This window comes from Cetorhinus maximus, chromosome 8 (genome assembly GCF_964194155.1).
Source record: "Cetorhinus maximus chromosome 8, sCetMax3.hap1.1, whole genome shotgun sequence".
NCBI classification, from domain to species: Eukaryota; Metazoa; Chordata; class Chondrichthyes; order Lamniformes; family Cetorhinidae; genus Cetorhinus; species Cetorhinus maximus.
Window position 1 is genome coordinate 101,182,520 of NC_135886.1, and position 23,879 is coordinate 101,206,398.

Below are 23,879 nucleotides of genomic sequence, written 5' to 3' on the forward strand. Positions count from 1 at the left end.
TAAAGTAATGGAAGGGGTCATCAACAGTGCTATCAAGCGGCACTTGCTTAGCAATAACCTGCTCACTGATGTCCAATTTGGGCTTCGCCAGGGCCACTCAGCTGCTGACCTCATTACAGCCTTGGTTCAAGCATGGACAAAAGAGCTGAACTCCCAAGGTGAGGTGAGAGTGGCTGCCCTTGACATCAAGGCAGCATTTGACAGATTGTGGCATCAAGGAGCCTTAGCAAAACTGGAGTCAGTGCGAATTGGAGGAAAACCCTCCGATGGTTGGAGCCATACCTAACACAAAGGAAGGTGGTTGTGGTTGTTGGAGGTCAGTCATCTCAGCTCCAGGACATCACTGCAAGAGTTCCTCAGGTTAGTGCCCTGGGACCAACCATCTTCAGCTGCTTCATCAATGACCTTCCTTCCATCATAAGGTCAGAAGTAGGGATGTTCACTGATGATTGCACAATGTTCAGCACCATTCGTGACTCCTCAGATACTGAAGCAGTCCATGTCCAAATGCAGCAAGACCTGGACAATATCCAGGCTTGGGCTGACAAGTGGCAGGTAACATTCGCACTACACAACTGCCAGGCAATGACCATCTCCAGCAAGAGAGAATCTAAGCATCATCCCTTGAAGTTCAATGGCATTACCTTCGCCGAATCCACCACTATCAACATCCTGGGGTTACTATTGACCAGAAATTGAACTGGACTAGCCATATAAATACTGTGGGCACAAGAGCAGGACAGAGGCTAGGAATCCTGTAGTGATTAACTCATCCCCTGACTCCCCAAAGCCTGTCCACCATCTACAAGACGCAAGTCAGGAGAGTGATGGAATACTCCCCACTTGCCTGGATGAGCGCAGCTCCCACAACACTCAAGAAGCTTAACAACGTCTAGACAAAGCAGCCTGCTTGATTGGCAGCCCACCCACAAACATTCGCTCCCTCCACCACCGACGCACAATAGCAGCAGTGTATATCATCTACAAGACATGCTGCAGGAATTCACCAAGGCTCCTTAGACAGCACCTTCCAAACCCATAACCACTACCATCTAGAAGGACAAGGAGAGCAGATGGATGGAAACACCACCACCTGGAAGTTCCCCTCCAAGTCACTCACCATCCTGACTTGGAAATATATCGCTGTTCCTTCACTGTCACTGGGTCAAAACCCTCGATCTCTGTTCCTAACAGCACTGTGGGTGTACCTACACCACCTGGACTGCAGCGGTTCAAAGAGGCGGCTCACCACTACTTTGTCAAGGGCAACTGGGGAGGGGCAATAAATGCTGGCCCAGCCAGTGACACCCACATCCCATGAATGATTTAAAAAAATGAACGTTACACCCTTTTTAAGGTTCCAAAAAGAGCATATTTCCAGCATTATCCCTAATACAATGCAGGATTTTCCAGCCCCGCCCGCTGCTGGGGATCATCCGGTCCCACCAAAAGTCAAGGGATTTTTGACTTGGCTGCCAAATCTCCAGCGGCAGTTCCTGCCACCACAGGGCCGGAAAATCCCCGGCCAGTGTTTCTTTGAATGTTTATGTTTTTGGAAGGAACCATGTTGGTCAAAACAGCAGAAAACTTCCTTGTTCCTCTTTAAATGGGGGCATGGGATCCTTCACACCTGAACCAATGGAACAGGCAGAAAGGATCTCATATTAACCTCACAGCCAGAGCTTTGACAGTGCAGCACACCCTCAGAAGTGCAGGGGGTATCAGCCAAAATTATGTGTTCAACTCCTGAATTGAAATTTGAATTCATGGTTTACTGACTCAGGGTGTAATGAATTTGGAGTGCAGAGCAAGTTTCTTGCAAGAAACAGTAAACTTTATTTACAGACTCCTGATGAAGCTACATGCTTGTACCAAGACCAAGGTTAGAAAGCTCCACCCTTAAGATTACCTGTGTTTAGGGCTAATTCGCCTACACAGTCACATAATCCCCATTACAGTATGAAAGGTTGAATTTACAATTACTAATTAGTGACATGAGTGTTAACACCAACTCTGGTCTAAAATGTGCCTGAGAATTTATTCAATACATAGTGATAATGAACTGAACTCCTTTGGAGTGGTTCTGGGGCATTGTCACAGTCAGATAGAATTCTGCTTTAAACGATTGGTACAAAACTGCAGTTTCTGTCATAATTTCAGATTGTTTCAGTTTACAGTGATTGCAAACCAGAATCAAACAGTGCAGAAAGGAGGCCATTTCACCCATTGTGCCTCTGCTGGCTCTTTTAATGAGTTATCCAATTAGTTTCTGTTAGTTCTATCCCACGTAGCTCTGCAAATTAATCCTTTTCAAGGGTACATTCAATTCTCTTCTGAAAGTTACCATTGAGCCTGCTTGTGCCACCCTTTCAGGCTGTGCTTTTCAGATCATAAAGATTCGCTGAACAACAAGAAATTCTCAACTCTCCTCTGGATCTTTTGCTAATCACCTTAAATCTGCATACTTTCATTATTGAATTCCTCCCAGTGGAAACAAGTTCCCCTTATTTACTCCATCAATACCCTTCATGCTGTGAAATGCCTCCATTAAATCTCCCCTTTATCTCTTGCTGTTCTAATTAAGTCTCCAGTATTCATGATAATCAAAGTTTGCAAACCCAGCATTTTAATTTAATGCAGCAATCTTGTAGGACTAGGAAAGAGTTGGAACTGATTGAGCTGTAGTTGGCCAAACACAGCTGAGATGGAACTGTTTCCAGAATTCCTGTTAAATTTTTCTTTCTATTTCTTACAGATTTGAGAACTTCAACAATAAGTATCTCAACAAGGTTTTCATCAGAGAGCAACATTTGTCAAAATCCAGCATTGTTGTTTTATACCAGAAACTGGAGAAGAAACACGCTATTGAGCTGGCAGAGGCAGGCCAGCTGGTTGGTGCACCATCCCTCGCTTCTCTCCAGTGAGTAGACTTCATGTTGTGAACTGAGCATTGTTTAATTTATCTTTGTGTTGTCCATCATGAAGTTCTGAATTCCACTGGTTGGTAGTTCTTTGCAGAGTAAACCTGCCATGTTGGCTAATCAGTGCTATCAGGAAGAAGGCTCAATGAGAGGAATTGTGCAACGCCTTATATTTATAGTGGGTTTTTTTGTCACTCAATGGCTATCCTTCCTGGTAGTCTGGAACACAGCTGTGGTGTTTAGCTGCTAATATGGGGGTGTGTCTAACCTTGCCAGACTGTTTAAGGTCCTTTAAGGTTTCTACTTCCTCTCTACAATATAGAACTATGCATTGGGGGAGGCGATGGCATTGTGGTGTTTTCACTGGACTAGTAATCCGGAGACCCAGGGTAATGCTCTGGGGACCTGGGTTTGAATCCCACCACGGCAGATAGTGGAATTCAAATTCAATAAACATCTGGAATTAAAAGTCTGATGGTAACCATGAAACCATTGTCAAGTGTTGTAAAAACCCATCTGATTCACAAATGCCCTTTAGGGAAGGAAACCTGCCCACATGTGACTCCAGACCGCACAGCAATGTGTTTAAGACTTAACTGCCCTCTGAAATGGCCTAGCGGCCCATTCAGTTGTTTCAAACTGCTAAAAAGTAGTCAGTAGGAAATTAAACCAGACAGAACACTTGGCATCGACCTAGGCATCAGAAGTGGCAATGGCAACCTCAGCCCTGTCAACCCTGCAAAGTCCTCCTTACTAACACCTGAGGGCTCGTGCCAAAATTGGGAGAGCTGTCTCACAGACTGGTCAAGCAACAGCCTGACATAGTCATCCTCACGGAATTATGCCTTACAGGTCATGTCCCATCACCATCCTGGGTATGTATATCATGTCCCACCAGCAGGACAGACCCAGCAGAGGTGGCACCACAGTGGTATACAGTCGGGAGGGAGTTTCCCTGGGAGTCCTCAACATCGACTCCGGGCCCCATGGAGTCTCACGGCTCAAACATGGACAAGGAAACATCCTCTGATTACCACGTCCCATCCGCCCTCAGCTAATGAATCAGTATTCCTCCATGTTGAATACTACTTGGAGGAAGCACTGAGGGTGGTAAGGGCACAGAATGTAGTCGCCATCATGAAGAGTGGCTTGGTAGCACCACTACTGACTGAGCTGGCCGAGTCCTAAAAAACATAGCTGCTAGACAGGGTCTGTGACAGGTAGTGATGGAAAAACATACTTGACCTCATCTTCACCAACCTGCCTGCCGCAGATACATCTGTCCAAGACAGTATTGGTTGGCATGACCACTGCACAGTCATTTTGGAGACAGAGTCTCTTATTCACATTGAGGACACTCTCCATCGTGTTGTGTGGCACTACCACCATGCTAAATGGGATAGATTTCAAACAGATCTATCAGTACAAGACTGGGCATCCATGAGGCGCCATGGGCCATCAGTAGCAGCAGAATTGTACTCAACCACAATCTCTAACCGCATGTCCTGGCATATCCCCCACTCTACTATTACCATCAAGTGAGGAGATTAACCCTGGTTCAATGAAGAGTGCAGGAGGGCATGCCAGGAGTAGCACCAGGCATACATAAAAATGAGGTGTCAGCCTAGTGAAGCTATAACACAGGACTACTTGCTTTCCAAACAGCATAAGCAGCAATTAAACAACTCACTGGAGGAGGAGGGTCCACAAATATGCCCATCCTCTAATGGAGGAGCCCAGCACATCAGTGCAAAAGATAAGGCTGAAGCATTTGCAACAATCTGCAGCCAGAAGTGCCGAGTGGATGATCCATCTTGGCTTCCTCCGGAGGTCCCCAGCATCACAGATGCCAGTCTTCAACCAATTCGATTCACTCCACGTGATATCAAGAAACAGCTGAAGGCACTGGGTACCTCAAAGGTTATGGGCCCTGACAATATTCTGGCAATTGTGCTGAAGACTTGTGCTCCAGGACTTGCCGCGCCCCGAGCAAAGCTGTTCCAGTACAGCTACAACACTGGCATCTACCCAGCAATGTGGAAAATTGCCCAAGACATCTTGTACACAAAAAGCAGGACAAATCCAACCCAACCAATTACCACCCCATCAGTCTACTTTCGATCATCAGTGATGGAAGAGGTCATCAACAGTGCTATCAAGCGGCACTTCCATAGCAATGACCTGTTCACTGCCACTCAGTTTGGGTTCCACCAGGGTCACTCAGGTCGTGACCTCATTACAGCCTTGGTTCAAACATGGGCTAAAGAGCTGAGCTCCCGAGGAGAGGTGAGAGTGACTGCCCTCAACATCAAGGCAGCATTTGACTGAGTGTGGCATCAAGGAGTCCTAGCAAAACAGAAGTCAATGGGAATCAGGGGGAAAAATCTCCATTGGTTGGAGTCATACCTGGCACAAAGGAAGATGGTTGTGGTTTTTGGAGGTCAGTCATCTCAGTTCCAGGACATCACTGCAAGAGTTCCTCAGGGTAGTGCCCTGGACCAACCATCTTCAGCTGCTTCATCAATGACCTTCCTTCCATCATAAGGTCAGAAGTGGGGATGTTCACTGATGATTGTATAATGTTCAGCACCATTCACAACTCCTCAGATACTGAAGCAGTCCATGTCCAAATGCAGCAAGACCTGGACAATATCCAGGCTTGGGCTGACAGTTGCAAGTAACATTGGCGCCACACAAATGTCAGGCAATGACCATCTACAACAAGAGAGAATCTAACCATCGCTCCTTGATGTTCAATGGCATTACCATTGCTGAATCCCCCACCATCAACATCCTGGGGTTACCACTGACCAGAAACTGAACTGGATTAGCCATATAAATACTCTGGTTACAAGAGCAGGTCAGAGGCTAGGAATCCTGTGGCGAGTAGCTCACTTCCTGACTACCCAAAGCCTGTCTACCATCTACAAGGCACAGGTCAGGAGTGTGATGGAATACTCTCCACTTGCCTGAATGAGTGCAGCTCCAACAGCACTCAAGAAGCTTGACACCATCCGTGACAAAGCAGCCTACTTGATTGGCACCCCATCCACAAACATTCACTCCCTCCACCACCAACTCACAGTAGCAGCAGTGTGCACCATCTACAAGATGCACTGCAGGAACTCACCAAGGCTCCTTAGACAGCACCTTCCAAACCCACAACTGCTACCATCTAGAAGGATAAGGGCAGCAGATACATGGGAACACCATCACCTGGAAGATCCCCTCTAAGCCACTCAGTATCCTGGCATGGACATATATCACTGTTCCTTCACTGTCGCTGGGTCAAAATCCTGGACCTCCCTCCCTAACAGCACTGTGGGTGTACCTACACCACAGGGACTGTAGCGTTTCAAGAAGGCAGCTCACCACCACCTTCTTCTCAGGGTCAATTAGGGATGGGCAATAAATGCTGGCCTAGCAAGCGATGCCCTCACCCCATGAATGAATTTAAAAGTGATGTGTCATTGGCCAGCATGTATATCTGTGTTTTGGCCAAAAAGTAAGATTTGGGAAAGAAAGACAGGCAGAAAGAGAAACAGAAAGTTAACCTTGGATAGGCAACGTACCTAACTTGTTCAACAAACAAAGCTTATGCTGATCTGGACTGAAGTTACATGTTATAACTTGGACTGAAAACTTTGCACTGATGCTAAAATTGATGATTTATTGGAATATAAATTAGTCTCAGGCAGAATACCAGACAATGACCATCTCCAATAAGAGAGAATATAAACAGCCCTTTTTACATTCAATAGCATTAGCGTTGCTGAATCCCTCACCATCAACAGCAGGTATTACCATTGGCCAGAACCTTAACTAGACCAGCCACCTAAATACAGTGGCTGCCAGATAAGACCAGGGGTTGGAATTCTGCAGCAAGTAACTCACCCACTGACTGCCCAAAGCCTACTCACCATCCCCAAGGCACAAGTGGGAGTGTGATGGAATACTGTCCACTTGCTGGGATGAATGTGGTTCCAACAACACTCAAGGAGCTCAACACCATCCCCAATCACACTTGGTCAGCAACCGATCCACCAACTTAAACATTCAGTCCCTCCTCCATCAGTGCACAATGGCAGCAGGGTATACCATCTACAAGATGAACTGAGGCAACTCACCAAGCCTCCTTTGACAACAGCTTCCAAATCCACAACTACCACCTAGAAGCACAAAGGCAGCAGACACATGGGAATACCATCACCTGTAAATTCCCTCGCAAGTCACACACCATCCTGACTTGGAACTACTCAATAGGTCTGACAGCATCTGCGGAAAGGAATACAGTTAATGTTTCAAGTCCGTATGACTCTTCATCAGAACTAAAGAAAAATAGAAATTAGGTGAATTATAAGCTGTTTGAGGGGGGTGGGACAGGTGGAGCTGGATAGAGGGCCAGTGACAGGTGGAGGCAAAGAAGAGATTGCCAAAGATGTCATAGACAAAAGGACAAAGGGGTGTTGACGGTGGTGATATTAGCTAAAGGATGTGCTAATGGTGACATTAAGGGTAGAAAGCAGGACAAACTAGTGACGGATGGCCATGGTTGGGGTGGGATAGGGGGAAGGGATCGAAATAGGCTAAAAGGTAGAGATAAAACAATGGATGGAAATAAATTTTAAAACAATAATAGAAATAGGTGGGAAAAGAAAAATATATTTTAAAAATATATAAATTATTAGAAAAAAGGGGGATCGGAAAGGGAATGGGGATGGAGGGTTCATAATCTGAAATTGTTGAACTCAATATTAAGCCCAGAAGGCTGTAAAGTGCCTAATCGGAAGATGAGGTGCTGTTCCTCCAGTTTGCGTTGAGCTTCACTGGAACATTGCAGCAGGCCAAGGATGGACATGTGGGCATGAGAGCAGGGTGGTGTGTTGAAATGGCAAGTGAAAGGGAGGCCTGGGACAGACCGAAGGTGTTCCGCAAAGCGGTCACCCAGCCTGCGTTTGGTCTCCCCAATACAGAGGAGACCGCATTGGGAGCAGCGAATGCAGTAGACTAAATTGAGGGAAGTGCAAGTGAAGTGCTGCTTCACTTGAAAGGAGTGTTTGGGCCCTTGGACGGTGAGGAGGGGGGAAGTAAAGGGGCAGGTGTTGCATCTTCTGCGGTTGCATGGGAAGGTGCCGTGGGAGGGGGTTGAGGTGTAGGGGGTGATGGAGGAGTGGACCAGGGTGTCTTGGAGGAAACGGTCCCTATGGAATGCCGCCAGTGGGGGTGAAGGGAACATGTGTTTGGTGGTGGCATCATGCTGGAGTTGGCGGAAATGGCGGAGGATGATCCTTTGAATGCGGAGGCTGGTGGGGTGATAAGTGAGGACAAGGGAGACCCTATCATGGATCTAGGAGGGAGAGGAAGGTGTGAGAGCGGATGCGCGGGAGATGGGCCGGACATGGTTGAGGGCCCTGTCAACCACCGTGGATGGAAAACCTTGGTTAAGGAAGAAGGAAGACATGTCAGAAGAACTGTTTTGGAAAGTGGCATCATCAGAACAGATGCAACGGAGGCGAAGGAACTGAGAGAATGGGATGGAGTCCTTACAGGAAGCGGGGTGTGAGGAGCTGTAGTTGAGATAGCTGTGGGAGTTGGTAGGCTTGTAATGGATATTGGTGGACAGGCTATCACCAGAAATTGAGACAGAGAGGTCAAGGAAGGGAAGGGAAGTGTCAGAGATGGACCATGTGAAAATGATGGAGGGGTGGAAATTGGAAGCAAAATTAATAAATATTTCCAGGTCCCGACGAGAGCATGAAGCAGCACCGAAGCAGTCATCGATGTACCGGAGAAAGAGTTGTGGGAGGGGGCCGGAGTAGGACTGGAACAAGGAATGTTCCACATACCCCATAAAGAGACAGGCATAGCTGGGGCCCATGCGGGTACCCATAGCCACACCTTTTATTTGGAGGAAGTGAGAGGAGTTAAAGGAGAAATTGTTCAGTGAGAGAATAAGTTCAGCCAGACGGAGGAGAGTAGTGGTGGATGGGGATTGTTCGGGCCTCTGTTCGAGGAAGAAGCTAAGGGCCCTCAGACCATCCTGGTGGGGGATGGAGGTGTAGAGTTGATTGGACACCCATGGTGAGGAGGAGGTGGTTGGGACCAGGGAACTGGAAATTGTTGATATGATGCTGTCAGAGGAATCGCGGATGTAGGTGGGAAGGGACTGGACAAGGGGAGAGAGAATGGAGTCAAGATAGCAAGAAATGAGTTCCGTGGGGCAGGAACAGGTTGACACGATCGGTCTGCCGGGATCGGCTGTCACTTGCTCGTCCTGTTTTCTACCCTTAATGTCACCATAAGCACATCCTTTAGCTAATATCACCACCGCCAACACCCCTTTGTCCTTTTGTCTATGACATGTTTGGCAATCTCTTCTTTGCCTCCACCTATCACTGGCCCTCTATCCAGCTCTACCTGTCCCACCCCCCTCAACCAGCTTATATTTCATCTCATTTCTATTTTTCTTTAGTTCTGATGAAGAGTCATACGGATTGAAGCGTTAACTGTATTCCTCTCCGCAGATGCTGTCAGACCTGCTGAGTTTTTCCAGCTATTTTTGTTTTTGTTTCAGATTTCCAGCATCCACAGTATTTTGCTTTTATCTGACTTGGAACTATATTGCCATTCCTCCACTGTTATTGGGTCAAAATCCTGGAATTGCCCCCCTCACAGCACTGTGGGTCTACCTGCGCACACCATATGGACTGCAAAATTCAAATAGGGCAGCTCACCACTCTCAAAGGAAATTAGGGATGCATAGCAAATGTTGGCCTTACCAGCAATGCTCACATAAACTGTTGGAGAGTATTTAAACTAGTGTGGCAGCGGGATGGGATCCCAGGAGTAGGATCAGGTAGGTCAGATTCAGATCAGAAAAATGGAGGTAGAACATTAGCTAGGGACGTTGTGATAGACATGGAGTTACAGGAGAAGCAAAGTTTAAAAAGTGTCCAGCAAGGGAAACTGACGGGGTTAAACTGTTTTTACTTCAATGTAAGGAGTATTACAAACAAGGTAGATGAGTTAAGGGCACAGGTAGACACATGGCAGTAGGTTGTCATTGCTATAATGGAGACCTGGCTAAAGGAGGGACAAAACTGGCAGCTAAATATCCCTGGTTATAGAGTCTTCAGACATGATAGAGTAGGAGATAAAAAAGGAGGGGGGGTAGCACTCATGGTTAAAGAATCAATTCCAGTTGCGAGAAGGGATGATGTACTAAAGGGGTCAACAAACGAGGCTTTATGGATTGAGCTTAGAAATAAAAAAGGGGCACTCACACTACTGGGAGTATAATACAGACCCCCAAATAGTGAAAGGGAGATAGAAGAACAAATATGTAGGCAAATTTCTGCTTGTAAGAACAAGAGGGCAATAATAGTAGGAGACTTCAACTACCCTAATATCAACTGGGATTCAAACAATATAAGGGGCACTGAGGGGGAAAAATTCATGCAGTGTGTCCAGGAAAATATTTTCAACCAACTAGTGACAAACCCAATGAGAGGAGATGCAAATTTAGACCTAGTCTTGGGGAACGAAGAAGGGCAAGTGGGTGAAGTGACAGTTGTGGACCATATCGGGGACAGTGATCACAATTCAATTAGATTTAGCATTACCATAGAAAAGGACAGAGATAAGGCAGGAGTAAAAGTCTTGAACTGGGGGAAGGCAAATTTTTCAGAAATGAGAAGGGACTTGGCTGAGGTGGACTGGACAGCACTGCTGGAGGATAAAACAGTGGAAAATCAATGGGAAGCACTAAAAAGCGAGATCCTAATTGTACAAAGTAGACATGTCCCTTACAAAAATAAGAGTGGTACTGCCAAATCTAGACCCTCCTGGCTGTCTAGAGGAACACAGCGGAAGATCAAACAAAAAAAGAAAGCATACAATAGGCACAAAGAACTAAGCACTGCAGATAGCCTAGACAAATATAGGAAGTGCAGGGACGAAGTAAAAAAGGAAATAAGGAAATCAAAGAGAGGGCATGAAAAAAGATAAGCAAGTAAAGTTAAAGATAACCCAAAGATGTTTTACCAATATATTAATGCTAAAAGGTTAGTTAAGGAAAAAGTGGGACCTATCAGAGATGAAGATGGAAACTTGTGTTTAGATGCAGAGGCTGTGAGAAGGGTTTTGAATGAATATTTTGTCTCCGTGTTTACAAAGGAAAGGGAAGATGTAGATATAGTAGTCCAGGAGGAATACTACGAGATATTGGACGGGATAGTCATAAAGAGAGAGGAAGTACTTGAAGGGTTGAAATCCTTGAAAATTGATTAGTCACCAGGGCCAGATGAATTGTTTCCGAGGCTGCTGAAGGAAGTCAGAGAGGAGATAGCAGATGCTCTGAGGATGATTTTCCAATCTTCACTAGATACAGGGGAGGTACTGGAGGACTGGAGAAATGCAAATGTACTTCCATTGTTTAAAAAGGGATCAAAGGAAATGTCAAACAATTATAGGCCAGTTAGTCTTACATCGGTGGTGAGCAAATTAGTAGAATCAATCCTGAGAGATAGGATTAACTGTCATGTGGAAAGGCATGGACTAGTCAGGGATGGTCAGCATGGATTTATTAGAGGAAGGTCTTGCCTCACAAATTTGATTGAATTCTTTGAGGAAGTGACAAGAAGGGTTGATGAAGGGTAGTGCAGTGGATATTGTGTACATGGATTTTAGCAAGGCATTTGACAAGGTCCCACATGGCAGATTGGTCAGGAAAGTAAAAGCCCATGGGATTCAGAGCAATGTAGCAAACTGGATAAAAGGTTGGCTTTGTAACAGGAAACAAAGGGTAATGGTCGATGGAAGCCCTTGCGAATGGAAAGTTGTCTCAAGTGGTGTTCCACAGGGCTCGGTGTTGGGACCCTTGTTGTTTGTGTTATATATTAACGATTTGGATGTGAACATGAGGCGCATGATTGGGAAATTTGCAGATGACACAAATATTGGCCGAGTAGTGGATAGTGTAGAGGATAGCCGTAATCTCCAAAATGATATAGATGGGTTGGTGGAGTGGGAGGTAAAGTGGCAGATGGATTTTAACATAGAGAAGTGTGAGGTCATACATTTAGGGAGGTCAAACATTTACAGGGATTACAAAATAAATGGGGATATACTAAGAGAGGTAGATGAAGTAACAGATCTTGGCGTACAAGTACACAGGTCCCTGAAGGCAGCAGTTCAAGTAGACAAGATTGTAAAGAAGGCATATGGAATGATCTCCTTCATTGGTAGAGGTATAGAATATAAAAGTAAGGATACAATGTTGGAATTGTATAAAACACTGGTGAGGCCACAACTGGAGTATTGTGTGCAGTTCTGGTCACCACATTACAGGAAGGACGTAATAGCTCTGGAGAGAGTGCAGAGAATGTTTACAGGAATGTTGCCAGGGTTAGAAAAATGTAGCTACGAGGAGAGATTGGATAGGTCGGGGTTATTTTCCTTAGAACAAAGAAGGCTGAGAGGTGACTTGATTGAGGTGTACAAAAGTATGAGGGGAATCGATAGAGTGGACAGGATAAAATTGTTTCCCTTGATGGAGAATTCTAGAACTAGGGGACATAGATTCTAGATAAGTGGCAGAAGGTGTAGGGGGGACATGGGGAAGAACTTTTTTACGCAGAGGCTATTGGGTGTCTGGAATTCGCTGCCCAAGTTGGTGGTAGAGGCAGAAACTCTAAACTCTTTTAAAAAGTACCTGGATCTGCACCTTAAGTGTTGTAAGCTGCAGGGCTATGGGCCGGGTGCAGGAAGGTGGGATTAGAAAGGGCACCTGGGTGTCCTCGGGCTGGCATGGGCAAGATGGGCCGAATGGCCTCCTTCTGTGCTGTAACTTTTCTATAGTTCTATGGTTCTATGGTTCTAAAAAAAATCTAAAATGAGCTGCCAATTTGTTCTCACCCACTGTGTGCTTCTGTACAAGACAAATCTATACCTGATTGTGTTTCAATGGTTCACTCCGAAGCATTTCAAATAAATATTTGTACTAATGGAGATCCAAAATTCACTCTTGAGCAGCTGCTATGCATTTACACTTATGCTAAATTTCTCTCTATCCTTGAGCAGCATCACAATCCTACCTCCCCTCATTCCACAGCAAGTGGCTGTTTTAAATCTTCCCAAACAAAGCAACCAGTGTAGGTGTTCACTACAATTCAGCATATTACATGATGGAACCCAAACATGGTGCAGCAATTTACAGTAAGGAGTTGTAGCTGGAAACTATCAGTGATGTTATCATATGAATGCACATTCCAAATGCCTTTCTCCATAGTATCAACAATGGCATTAATCTATTTAAAGTAAACAGATTAATAGTTCTCCTTCAGATAGCACAGTTTGATAAAAGTGCATCACGTGTTTGTATGATAACATCGCCGACAGTCGATGTCAGCACTTAAGTTGATTTGTCACAATTTCCTAGAGACAGCCTGTTACTGAGTTCCTTTCAGTTACAGTGGGTAAAACTCCACATCTTTTGTATTTATGATGTGGAACCTGAGGGAGGGGTGGTGGGGAGTGGTGGGTGGAGAAGGGAGATGTGGAGGGGGTTGCGGGAGTACGCTCAGTTAGTATGTCAAGGTTGACTCAATGGTCTCCCATTCCAAGCTGTGAACTGCTCTTGAAGAGATAGGATGACTCACTGTCATCTTAATTCTCTGACCCGAGCTGCTATCAAACACATCTTTCGGCCAAGAATGCAGGATCATTGAATTGAACCTGCCTACTGCTTAGAATTTCATATGTTTTCTTACTTGGGCCCACGAGCACATGGACAATAAGATCATGACTTCTGCTGATTTCACAACAATTTGCCTTTATGTAGCATCCTTGTGTCATGGTCCCAGCTGATGTTTCTGCTGGACAAGTCAGAGCCCAGGGTGGAACCCAGCTTGATCGATCCTAACTTTTATTTTTTTGTTTAGAAACGTGGAGAGTGGCTAATGGACAGAGTCACAGGAGTCAGCTGATGAACTTTTAACAAAAGAATAAAACATTTATTAGACAACAAAAGATTAACTGTATTACAATACTCCTTCACCCACACCTCTACCTTTACAGATTTGTAAGGATACCACAAGTTACAAAAGCTACCTTATACTCTAATGTTCATAGTAAGTACACAGTCCATATCAGCCAATAGGTGACCTGTGGTCAGACACACTTCACTCTGAAGCCAAGTGACAGATGCCACCCTAAACAGATGCTATGGATCCCTCATCAACTCCCCCCAGACACTTGTCACACAGTGAGCCAACCACTCTCACTGAACTCTGTCTTTCACATGGAGGTTTCCAATCTCCACTCTCAAAGAACTCGCTTTGGAATCTTCTCCCAAGTGATGCTTTCTCTGAGATGCCTTCCACAAGGTTCCACCTCCAGGGCTGAGCTCTCCTTCCGATGTTGTTCCTCTCTCCTTGATCACCACATGCATTCAGGATTTGCCTTCCATGCACCCTCTCTCAAATGCTTAGCCATGCCAATAAAACACCATTGCATTGCATGCCCATACTAAGGAGTTATAGACCTTCGGCTGTCTCCTTGGATCTTCTGGCTTCTCGCAAACCTATTTTGCTTTAAGTCTGTGTCCTGCAGCTTTCTCCCTTTAAGCTTTGAGCCTTCCTTTCTGCTCCTTACTTTCGCTTCCATTGAACAGGACCATTTCCAGATTCCTGTCCTTGCCCTTTGACTTAGCTGTCCTGTTGGTATCTTTCCTGTTCCACTCCCAGGTTTTGGGTTCTTTCTTCTTTAGTTTTTGGAATCAGCTTCCTGTAGTTCCATCTACTGTGTTCAGCTTCTCCTGGCAGCTGCTTCCAACTGAATTAAAATTGCTTTCTGTTTCTCCCTGACTCGGTATGCACCTCCTGTTGCTAGCCAACAGCCCAGTTTTTTCTACTTTGTGTTTGTTTTAATTCCCTTTAAAGAGTCATAAAACCTCATTAGAACACAGGCATCTTTTAAAGTGAAACCAAAACTCAAGTTCCCCCTTCCTTAACACACAAATACAGAAATGAAAATTAAATTTAAATTTAAAGCTAAAACTCATTCCTAACACCGACAAATACAAATATAACTTAATTAAACTATCTCTAGTTCCTAACACTTAACATAGTAAAACACCTTAAGATGCTTCACATGACCATAATCAGACACAAATGGACACTGAACTAGAGAAGGAGGCTTTAGGAAAGGTGACCAAATGCTTGGACAGGTAGGTAGGTCTATAGAGTGGCTTAAAGGAGGAGACAGAGAGATTTAGGGAGGATTTTCTAGCGGGTATGACCCAGACACCTGAGGCATGGCTATCAATTATGAGGTGAAGTGAGGCATAGACAAGAGGCTTGAATTGGAGGAATGCAGAATTCTCTGAGGGGTTATAGGGCTGGAGCAGCCTACAGGGATAGAGAGGACGTGGTGGGATCATGGAGGGTTTTGAACATGACGATGAGAATTTTAAATTGGTGGACATCAGTCAGTGTAGGTTAATGGGTGGACACGTCAGCTGATTCATAGTTTTCCCACAAAAATGGACAGAACTGTGAAATACAAATTCCAAGACACAAGCCCGAGCAGTAAGTGGAACTTGACTAATTCAGTCACTATAAATCAGTGGCTCTGATTACAAGCTCTACTGTTTGTGCTTTCACATTTTGATACTGCTCCTGCAGTGGGAATACAGCAAACGTGCTTTGTAGCGAGTGCGCACAGTGCCACCCACAAATTATACAGCAGCAGATGTTGCAAATTGTCAGCTTTAGCTGGTGTAAATTGTATGTAGGTGTGATGTGGTAGCCATGATCCATGTTGATTAATGATAGGCATAAAAAAGTAGTTAGACAAGATTATTGTAATTAGTGTCAGAATATTTAGACCAATCCAAAATCAAATCAGGGACAAAACAGGGATAGGAAAAAAGGGATGAGAAACTAGTCAGAGTTCTGCAACTTGCTTTTCTGTTAATGGCAGTGAATTGAAACCCATGATAACTTAGAAGATCTGAGCTGGGCAGCACTGGAACATTGCAACTGACCTCAATGTCGCTGGAGGAGGGAGAGAAAAATCAGCCACTCTATTAATATTCAACGACTGCCTTTAGAAAGTAGGTGTCAGGTTAGGCCAGTGTAAGGCTCGGCAGTTGCCCCCCTGCAGGCAAACAGCACACCTAGTTTCCCACATTATAAAATTGTCACTTGAGCAAAGAAGCACAGAGGGCTTTGCTACATAGAACCAAGGTCCAATAGTTAACTGGGTTGAGTTTGTCTCAGACAATATCCCAAAACGGCCAATAGACAATTACCTTCAAAGAAACAGAAAGGAAAATTGGACCAAGTGTATAAATTCAGCCTCTTCTGGCCAAGGATCTAGCGCTTAGAAAGTTTTGCCTGACAGAGAAGCTATACTGCCCACACCCACCCTGACCCCCAGGCCTCTGGTCGCTATTTTAGATCGAATTGTGACTCAACATCCGCGGACATGATCTGCATATTAAGCAGGACCCCACTTCCTTCCTGTGGGCTCATCTCCTCAAAAGAGCAGGTTAAATTGGGGACACAGTGGAAAAAAGTGGGATTGGTAGGGATAAGTCACTGTCATTATTTTAGCCGCACCTTTACTAATCTAGTCAGATTTCACAAATAGGGGGCAGCTAAAATCAGAGCCTTGGTGTCTACTTCAAATTTTAGAAGTTGTTTTTTAGCCTGCTTGCTCTAAACTGAACCATCCCTGATCATGATTGTGAATTCTTGAGACCTAGACTTCACAGAAAATGGCAATTTAAAATGATGAAATACAGGGATTTAAGGCACGGATTTAACAGCTTCCACTTTCATGAAAGAACTTCTGGGAAACTAATTGGCAAGGCTTGGTACATTTTCGACATCTACATGCTCCGATATTTAATCATGTTTTTAATCTTCCTGAAACAGCGATGAACAAACTGCTGAAGTTTCCAAAAGTCCGGTTTCTTCAGAGCAGTTCGATAACATTCAGGAGCTCTTGATAAGAAATCTTTATCGAATAAGGCAAACGGTATGAAAGTTTATTTATTCTGTAATATTATGTTTATTTCTGAAGTGCACAGGTCTCAAACCAGCCCAGTGAGACTCCAGCTTTCACTGGTTAGTTACCCAGTTTGTGTTGCAGTTCTGCAAGATCCCATCAAAATACAAGGTGATGCCATGGTGATTAACAACTTGGTTCAAAATGTTCTTGTACTTTATGGGTTTGCTTACTTTATATACCCTGTGTTTTATACATTGAATACATTCGACAATGTTGTTCCCATATTGGTAAGAGCTTTCAACAGTAGATATACAATTTGAGTTCAGCATCAATGATCTGTTCCATAAGTGTGCTTGCCTGTTATGAGACAGGCTGGGGGAATTGTCACCTTGTTTCCCGGACATTGAAGACAGACACCCATTAGGGCAATTGAATAATTTTCATTTTGTTGATTTATTTTTTATTCATCATCAAGACCTGGGCACTGCTGGTAAGGCCAGTGTCCATTGCCCACCCAGAGTTACCCTGAGAACTGTGGGCTGCCTTCTTACCATATTCTGCTGTAGCTGCTTAATACAACCAAGACCTTGATAGGACATTTCAGAGGCTGGTCAACCAGATTGGTTTGGTACAAGAGTCAGATATAAACCAGACCATGTAAGGTCAGACATTAGTGATTGGTGGATTTTCCTGACAACCCTACAGCTTCATGGTCACTTTCCAGATTTTAATTTCCAGATTTTTCTTTCCAAACTGAATTCAAATGATCAAACTGCTCTGGTGAGATTTGAATTCATAATCTCTGGGTTATTATTCCAGGCCTCTGGATTACTACCACACTAACATAACCACAATGATAAAAGCAAATTACTGTGGATGCTGGGACTCTGAAGTAAAAACAGAAAATGCTGGAAAATCTCAGCAGGCCTGGCAGCAGCTGAGGAGAGAGAAACAGAATTAACGTTTCGAGTTTGTAGGATTCTTCTTCAGAGTTAAAAAGAAGTAGAAATATGATGGATTTTATTCTATTTAAGAGAGGGTGGAGCAGGTGAAGCAAAATAGGTCAGGGATAGGTGGGAGCTCAGGAGAGATTGACAAAGGTGTCATGAACACAAGACAAAGGAAATGTTAATGGTAGTGGTGAGGACTAAAGATGGTTTGGGAAAAATGATATAAAAAGGAATAGAAAATATATTTAAAAAAACTAAAAAATTGGATTAAAAAGAGGGCGAGAATGGAGGAAAGAGTTCATGGTCTGAAGTTGTTGAACTCAATGTTAAGTCCGGAAGGCTGTAAAGTGCCTAATCGGAAGATGAAGTGCTGTTCCTCCAGTTTGCGTTGGGCTTCACTGGAACATTGCAGCAGGCCAAGGGCAGACATGCGAGCTTGAAAGTGGGATGGTGTGTTGAAATGACAAGCAACAGGAAGGTCTCGATCACGGTTACAGGCTGAGTAAAGGTGTTCCGCAAAGCAGTATTTATTTATTTTATGGCCGAGATATTGAGGTCGGCGAGTGGGGGACGGGGCCTGCTCGCCGATGCGTAAAATGCCGCAGGATGATGTCGGGTGGAATTCCCGACGTCACCCCGTGTCATTTCAATTTTCAGCTCTGCAGGGGCACAGCCAAATCAGCTGTGCGCCCGACGACATGTCAATGGCCAATTGAGGCCACTTAAAAAGTAATTCAAGTAGTTAATGGACCTGCCTGTCCAACCTTAAGGCTGGTGGGCAGGCCGGGAGACCTGGCGGGCTTCATAAAAAGCATGAAACCTCATCCACGGGCGGGATGAGGTTTCATGAAGGTGTTTAAAAATTTTATAAATGTTTGAATAAAAGTGATGGACATGTCCCAACTCATGTGACAGTGTCACATGAGGGGACATGTCAGGGAAATTTTATGCTTGTACATTGACCATTTTTGAATTTGGCACCGAGCTCCCTGAGGCAGCACTTAGCCTCAGGAAGATGAATGCGCTCTTTCATGCGCATGTGCGAAAAAGCGCACTCCCAGCTTAGGTGATCCCCCCTGCACAGGGAGTGCATAGCGCTTCCTGGTAGATGTCACACTATGTGGGCCAATTAAGGCCCGCCCACATAAAATGGCGGCACGCGCCAATCGGAGGCGTGCCTGCACGCGTCCGCTCCTGCACTTCCCTCCCAACTGGGGAAAATTCTTCCCTATGTATATTGTTTCTATCCCTTTTTTTTAATCCTTTTCCCCCAACCCTCCCTCCTACCTCCTATGTTGTGCTTTCACAGAGTGCTACCCTTGTTCCGCTTTTAACACATTCTGCTCTTACCTTTATGCAACTCCCAGCAGCTTCTCTAGTCTTTAACACTGCCATTAACACTCCCTTTGTCTTATGTCCATGACATTTTTGTCAATCTCTCCTTAGCTCCCGCCTCTCCCTGGCCTTCTATCTCATTCACCTGCTCCGCCCCCTCTTCAACAGTATAAAATCCATCACATTTCTACTTCTCTTTAGTTCTAAAGAAGAGTCATATAGACTCAAAACATCAACTCTGTTTCTCTCTCCACAGATACTACCAGACCTGCTGAGGCTTTCCAACATTTTCTATTTTTATAATGTAACCACAATGCAATTTTCAATGCAAATTGGACAATTTCTATTATGGACCAGTTGCACATCTGGGAGGCAGAGTTGAAAATCTACCCCGGTGTGTCTTTGTCTGTTTAATTCCTAAATAACTGTTGTGAGGCCCAGGGATCATACAGAGAAACATTTTGACACTGTAATACAATTTATAAGAATGTATCACATTGTGCCATGTGATGACCTCAGCTTTGGTACGTCTATGAATATATAGTTTATTGCATTGAAGCTCAGGGATGAATCAGCAGACTAATTAATTTGACATTAAAAAATAATAAAACAGTCATCCCTGCAAATTTGCAGTGATTTATAGCCTTGAATAACAAAGACAACATATACTTCTGATAAGACACCTCTCCACCTAAAATAGATCCTTGAAAAATAGTTGCTCATCTTCACATGCCAAAATAAAGTTGTGGAGCCATTAATCCAACTCACTCTCCCTGCCATTATCAGTCTTCTGGTGACTAGCACAGAGTGAAACATAGGTATATTATTCAACATTTTTTTGAAAAAACACTTTGGCAAAGAGTGACTGCATCTCTTGTACTTACATCAGGTTAACAACCATTAACATGGTCTCTGTTCCCAGACAATTCCAAACATATTTACCATTTAAAATAAAGGTCAACAGCATTTTACAGTTACTCAGTCTGGATCCAGCTAGCATGTCAAGCTGACCAATTAGCCTCCAATGGAATGGCTTGATTTATTGAGCTGCCTGTAATACTTTAAACATCGTAATCAGTGAATCCCCATCCAAGTACAAGGACGGCAATTAAACTATGCAACTGTTTTTCAAGGATTTATTTTAGATGGAGAGTCTTTCTAGCAGAAGCATATGTTGTTTTGATGTTCAAAGGCAGTGACGGCTGTTTAATTACTTTTTTAATGTCAAATTAATGATGAATTGTACGCACCTCCACTTTGTGCTGTGGTGTGAACATTAACTAGGCTGTAAAAAGTGTATCTGCACAACTTACAGATACACCACATAGAAGCACAAAGATAGCAAATGCTTGAGAACACCAGCAGTTGCAAATTCCCTTCAAGTCACACGCCATCCTGACTTGGAAAATATATTACCATTCCTTCATCGTCACTGAGTCAAAATCCTGGAACTCCCTTCCCAACAGCACTGTGGCTGTACCTACACCACATGGACTGCAACGGTTCAAGAATGCAGCTCACTATCACCTTCTCAAGGGCAATTAAGAATGGACAATAAACACTGGCTTTGTCAGTGGTGGTTACACCCTGTGAACAAATTAAAAACAAAATTACTGAGCATGGAATGACCTTAACCTTGCAGAGGGAACGTTGATAAAGAGTCCAGAAAATAATAGAGCATGGAGAAAACTGCTTGTCGCCATGACAACATGAAGCAACTTTTTGTCACATTTGGCTAGTTCATTGAGATTGAACCAATCTTTACTGTCTTCAATTTTATCAGGATGTGTGGCATTTCTACAAATCGCCACAATTTCACTCGTTTTGGTTTCAATACAGAACCTATTTTGTTACATTAAACTCTGAAAAATGGAAACGGTTACATGTTTAAATGGACTTAGGATCTAATTCATTCTTTCTGATAATAAGTTTTACTCCAAAACATTCTCCGAGGTGCTAGAATATCAGCTAAAGTTTCTTCACCTTCAAATGGTGTCACGATCCTCCACAATGACCGCCAACACATCTCTGAGAATTATTTGGTAATTAAAACCCGTTGTCTAACAAAGTTCCTTGAAGTTCCTGAATGAAGCCTCAATGCTTATATTAAAGGTCAGTTTTCAGCAAGACCAGCCTCGAAATTATTGTGGAAAAGGCTCCTCACCCACCTTGGCTCTGAAGCCACTATGGGCTAAAGTTGGAATTTGCAGCATTATTTTCATTCCATCCTTTAAAAGTAGGTGCCCTATACTTACCATTTGGAATGATTGGACTTGTAAAATTATCTCTTGAAGGCACTTCAAGTTGAGTAGGTAAAGCATGAGGCTTATCTGTAATCGTGGAAATAGAACAAAATATCACCCATTACCCTCCACCCCCTTCATTCAACGTGCTCAGTCAAAAAGGACCTGGGAATCAGTAGCAATGATCCAAATGCCCCTCTGCTTCAGCCTCACTCAAGATTAGTGTCAGTCATTCATCATCCACCAATTTGATTCATCTCAATCTCTTACCAAAAGAGACTTATATCTTAATGGTGTGTGGTGCTATCCAGATGTGCACAACAATCTGAAATAATTGGTACATCAACTTCAGAAGAGGAGCAGATGCCTGGTTACATGTGAATATCCACAAGTTGTTGTTTGAGTTGTGCCACTCTCCCGTTAGTCTCACACAGATGGCATCTCACCTTAAGCCTCCCCTTTTTTTTTTATGAATTTCTTTATTTGCCCAGTTATGTTCCATTAAACTCATCATAAAAAGTTAAACCTTGTTGTTACCAGAGGTATTGTTACTGTTCTAGTAAATCCAATGACTATCAATCAACCTCTCTGGCACTGAAAATGAAATATCATAAGTGTGAAATCCCATTCCTTCTTGCCTGGAATATTTTGGGGAGATTTCACTCATATCAAATTTTAAGAAAAGCACACTTGTCATTTTTTTGCCCCTTTCTTCTCTCTTCCTCAATCTAATCTTTCTTTTCCTTTATTCCCCCTTTCTGTATCTGATTTAGCATTAAATTCATGCACTCTAATTTATACTTCCTTATTTATTATTCCTTCGATCTCATGGTTAAGGCAATACCCTGTTGCTTGCCATGTTCACTCAGAACCCACATGTCCTATATCTCTCACTGTGCTGTTTACCAGCTCACAATTTAAGAAATTTTGTGGGTAAGGTATTTTTGAGCTGATGAGTAGGGACCAGTCTAACTAATTACAAAATCTGGCCTGTGTGAGCAATTTGAACATGAGTGAAGAAATAGGATTGGGTGTAGTAAATGGACAGGAAATGGAAATGTGTAAGATGCCCTTAGCTCTCCCTCCCTAACAGCACTGTGGGTGTACCTACACCACATATTCTGCAGCGGTTCAAGAAGGCGGCTCACCACTACCTTCTCAAGGGTAATTAGGGATGAATAATAAATGCTGGTCTAGCCAGCAAAGCCCATGTACTGCGAAAGAATTAAAAAAATCCCCCACTATGCCAACTACACCCCTTGGGGATTGGACACCTCCAGATTGGTCTTCAAGAACCCTGGGAGTGACATCTTTCCCTCGGGATCAGATCCCGCCACCCCTGCATTGGCTGACCCCCTGCAATTATGGATCGAAGGCGCCCCGTCCCACCCCGTCAGGGTCAGGGATACACCCACCCCGGAATTGGGATTGGACCTACCTGGTTCTGTGGCCTTCCTGGAGTGCTTTCTCCACGAGCAACTGGAAGCCAAACCTAGCAACCAAGCTGACTTCCGGGTAGGGAACCTGTCAAAGAGGAAAGATGGATGTTGTGGAGTTTAAACTCCTCAGTATAGTGGGAAAACCCAGACATAGGTTTTCCCTATGCACCACTGACCACATCAAGTGTCTCAGAATTTTAAAACTCCTCCCATTGAATTGAAGTTTCGTTCCCTTAGCTGTGTAGGGATATATTGGAATAAACCTACCATTGGAAAGTTTCTATTCATCCATTATTTTATTTCAGAAAACGTTTTCTACTTCAATTTCCTTTCTATCTATTTTATCATTTAACCTGATAATACCTAACATGAGTGGTGAAAGGAGCCAGATGAATAATGGTTGTGTGGTATCACAAAGTGAGACTTTGATCTATTGGTCCTGTTTGAACAGACGCAGTCTTACAACAGACACACCCTGCCCCAAGGAAAAAATTCAAATCAAGCCAAAGAGATCTTTCTGCGTCGTCAAGAGAGTCTCCTCAAAGATGATGGCGTCCTGAATCTAATGCAGGTATATCGAGTCAACTGGGAAGATAGTCTTCACTGATAGATGTTTCATTCTTACAGCATTTTGTTTTATCACAAGTGCATAATTGTGTTTCTTTTCAGGTTATATTTTGCAATTCAGATAATTTATAAATATCACCTCATATGTTAATATATGCAAGCCTAGAAATTACTGAGATTAGAAGACAAACAAAGAATCATATCATTTATATAGTGCCTTCCACGATCACTGAATGTCCCAAAGGATTTCACAGCCATTGAGATACATTGAGATGCCGACAATAGAGTAGGGTTGCCTGGATTGGCCTGGAGTCTCCAGGAATTGAAGATCAATCTCCAGGACACTGCTGTCTGTAGTGGGAAAAAATCATAGGGTTATTAAAAAATATGTTTTTTAAAAATTTTCTT

At 43.7% G+C, this 23,879-nt stretch overlaps 1 protein-coding gene across 1 annotated transcript in view; it reads left to right on the top strand.

The window, feature by feature from the left end:
• The window catches only part of LOC144683842 (sodium/hydrogen exchanger 2-like), a 197,766-nt gene that overhangs the window by 134,111 nt on the left and 39,776 nt on the right, over positions 1 to 23,879 (top strand). Inside the window, exons 8-10 of the mRNA XM_078547326.1 lie at positions 2,756 to 2,920; positions 16,862 to 16,964; positions 23,356 to 23,475. Coding sequence (XP_078403452.1) covers positions 2,756 to 2,920; positions 16,862 to 16,964; positions 23,356 to 23,475 — 388 coding nt within the window. The remainder of the gene's footprint in view (positions 1 to 2,755; positions 2,921 to 16,861; positions 16,965 to 23,355; positions 23,476 to 23,879) is intronic.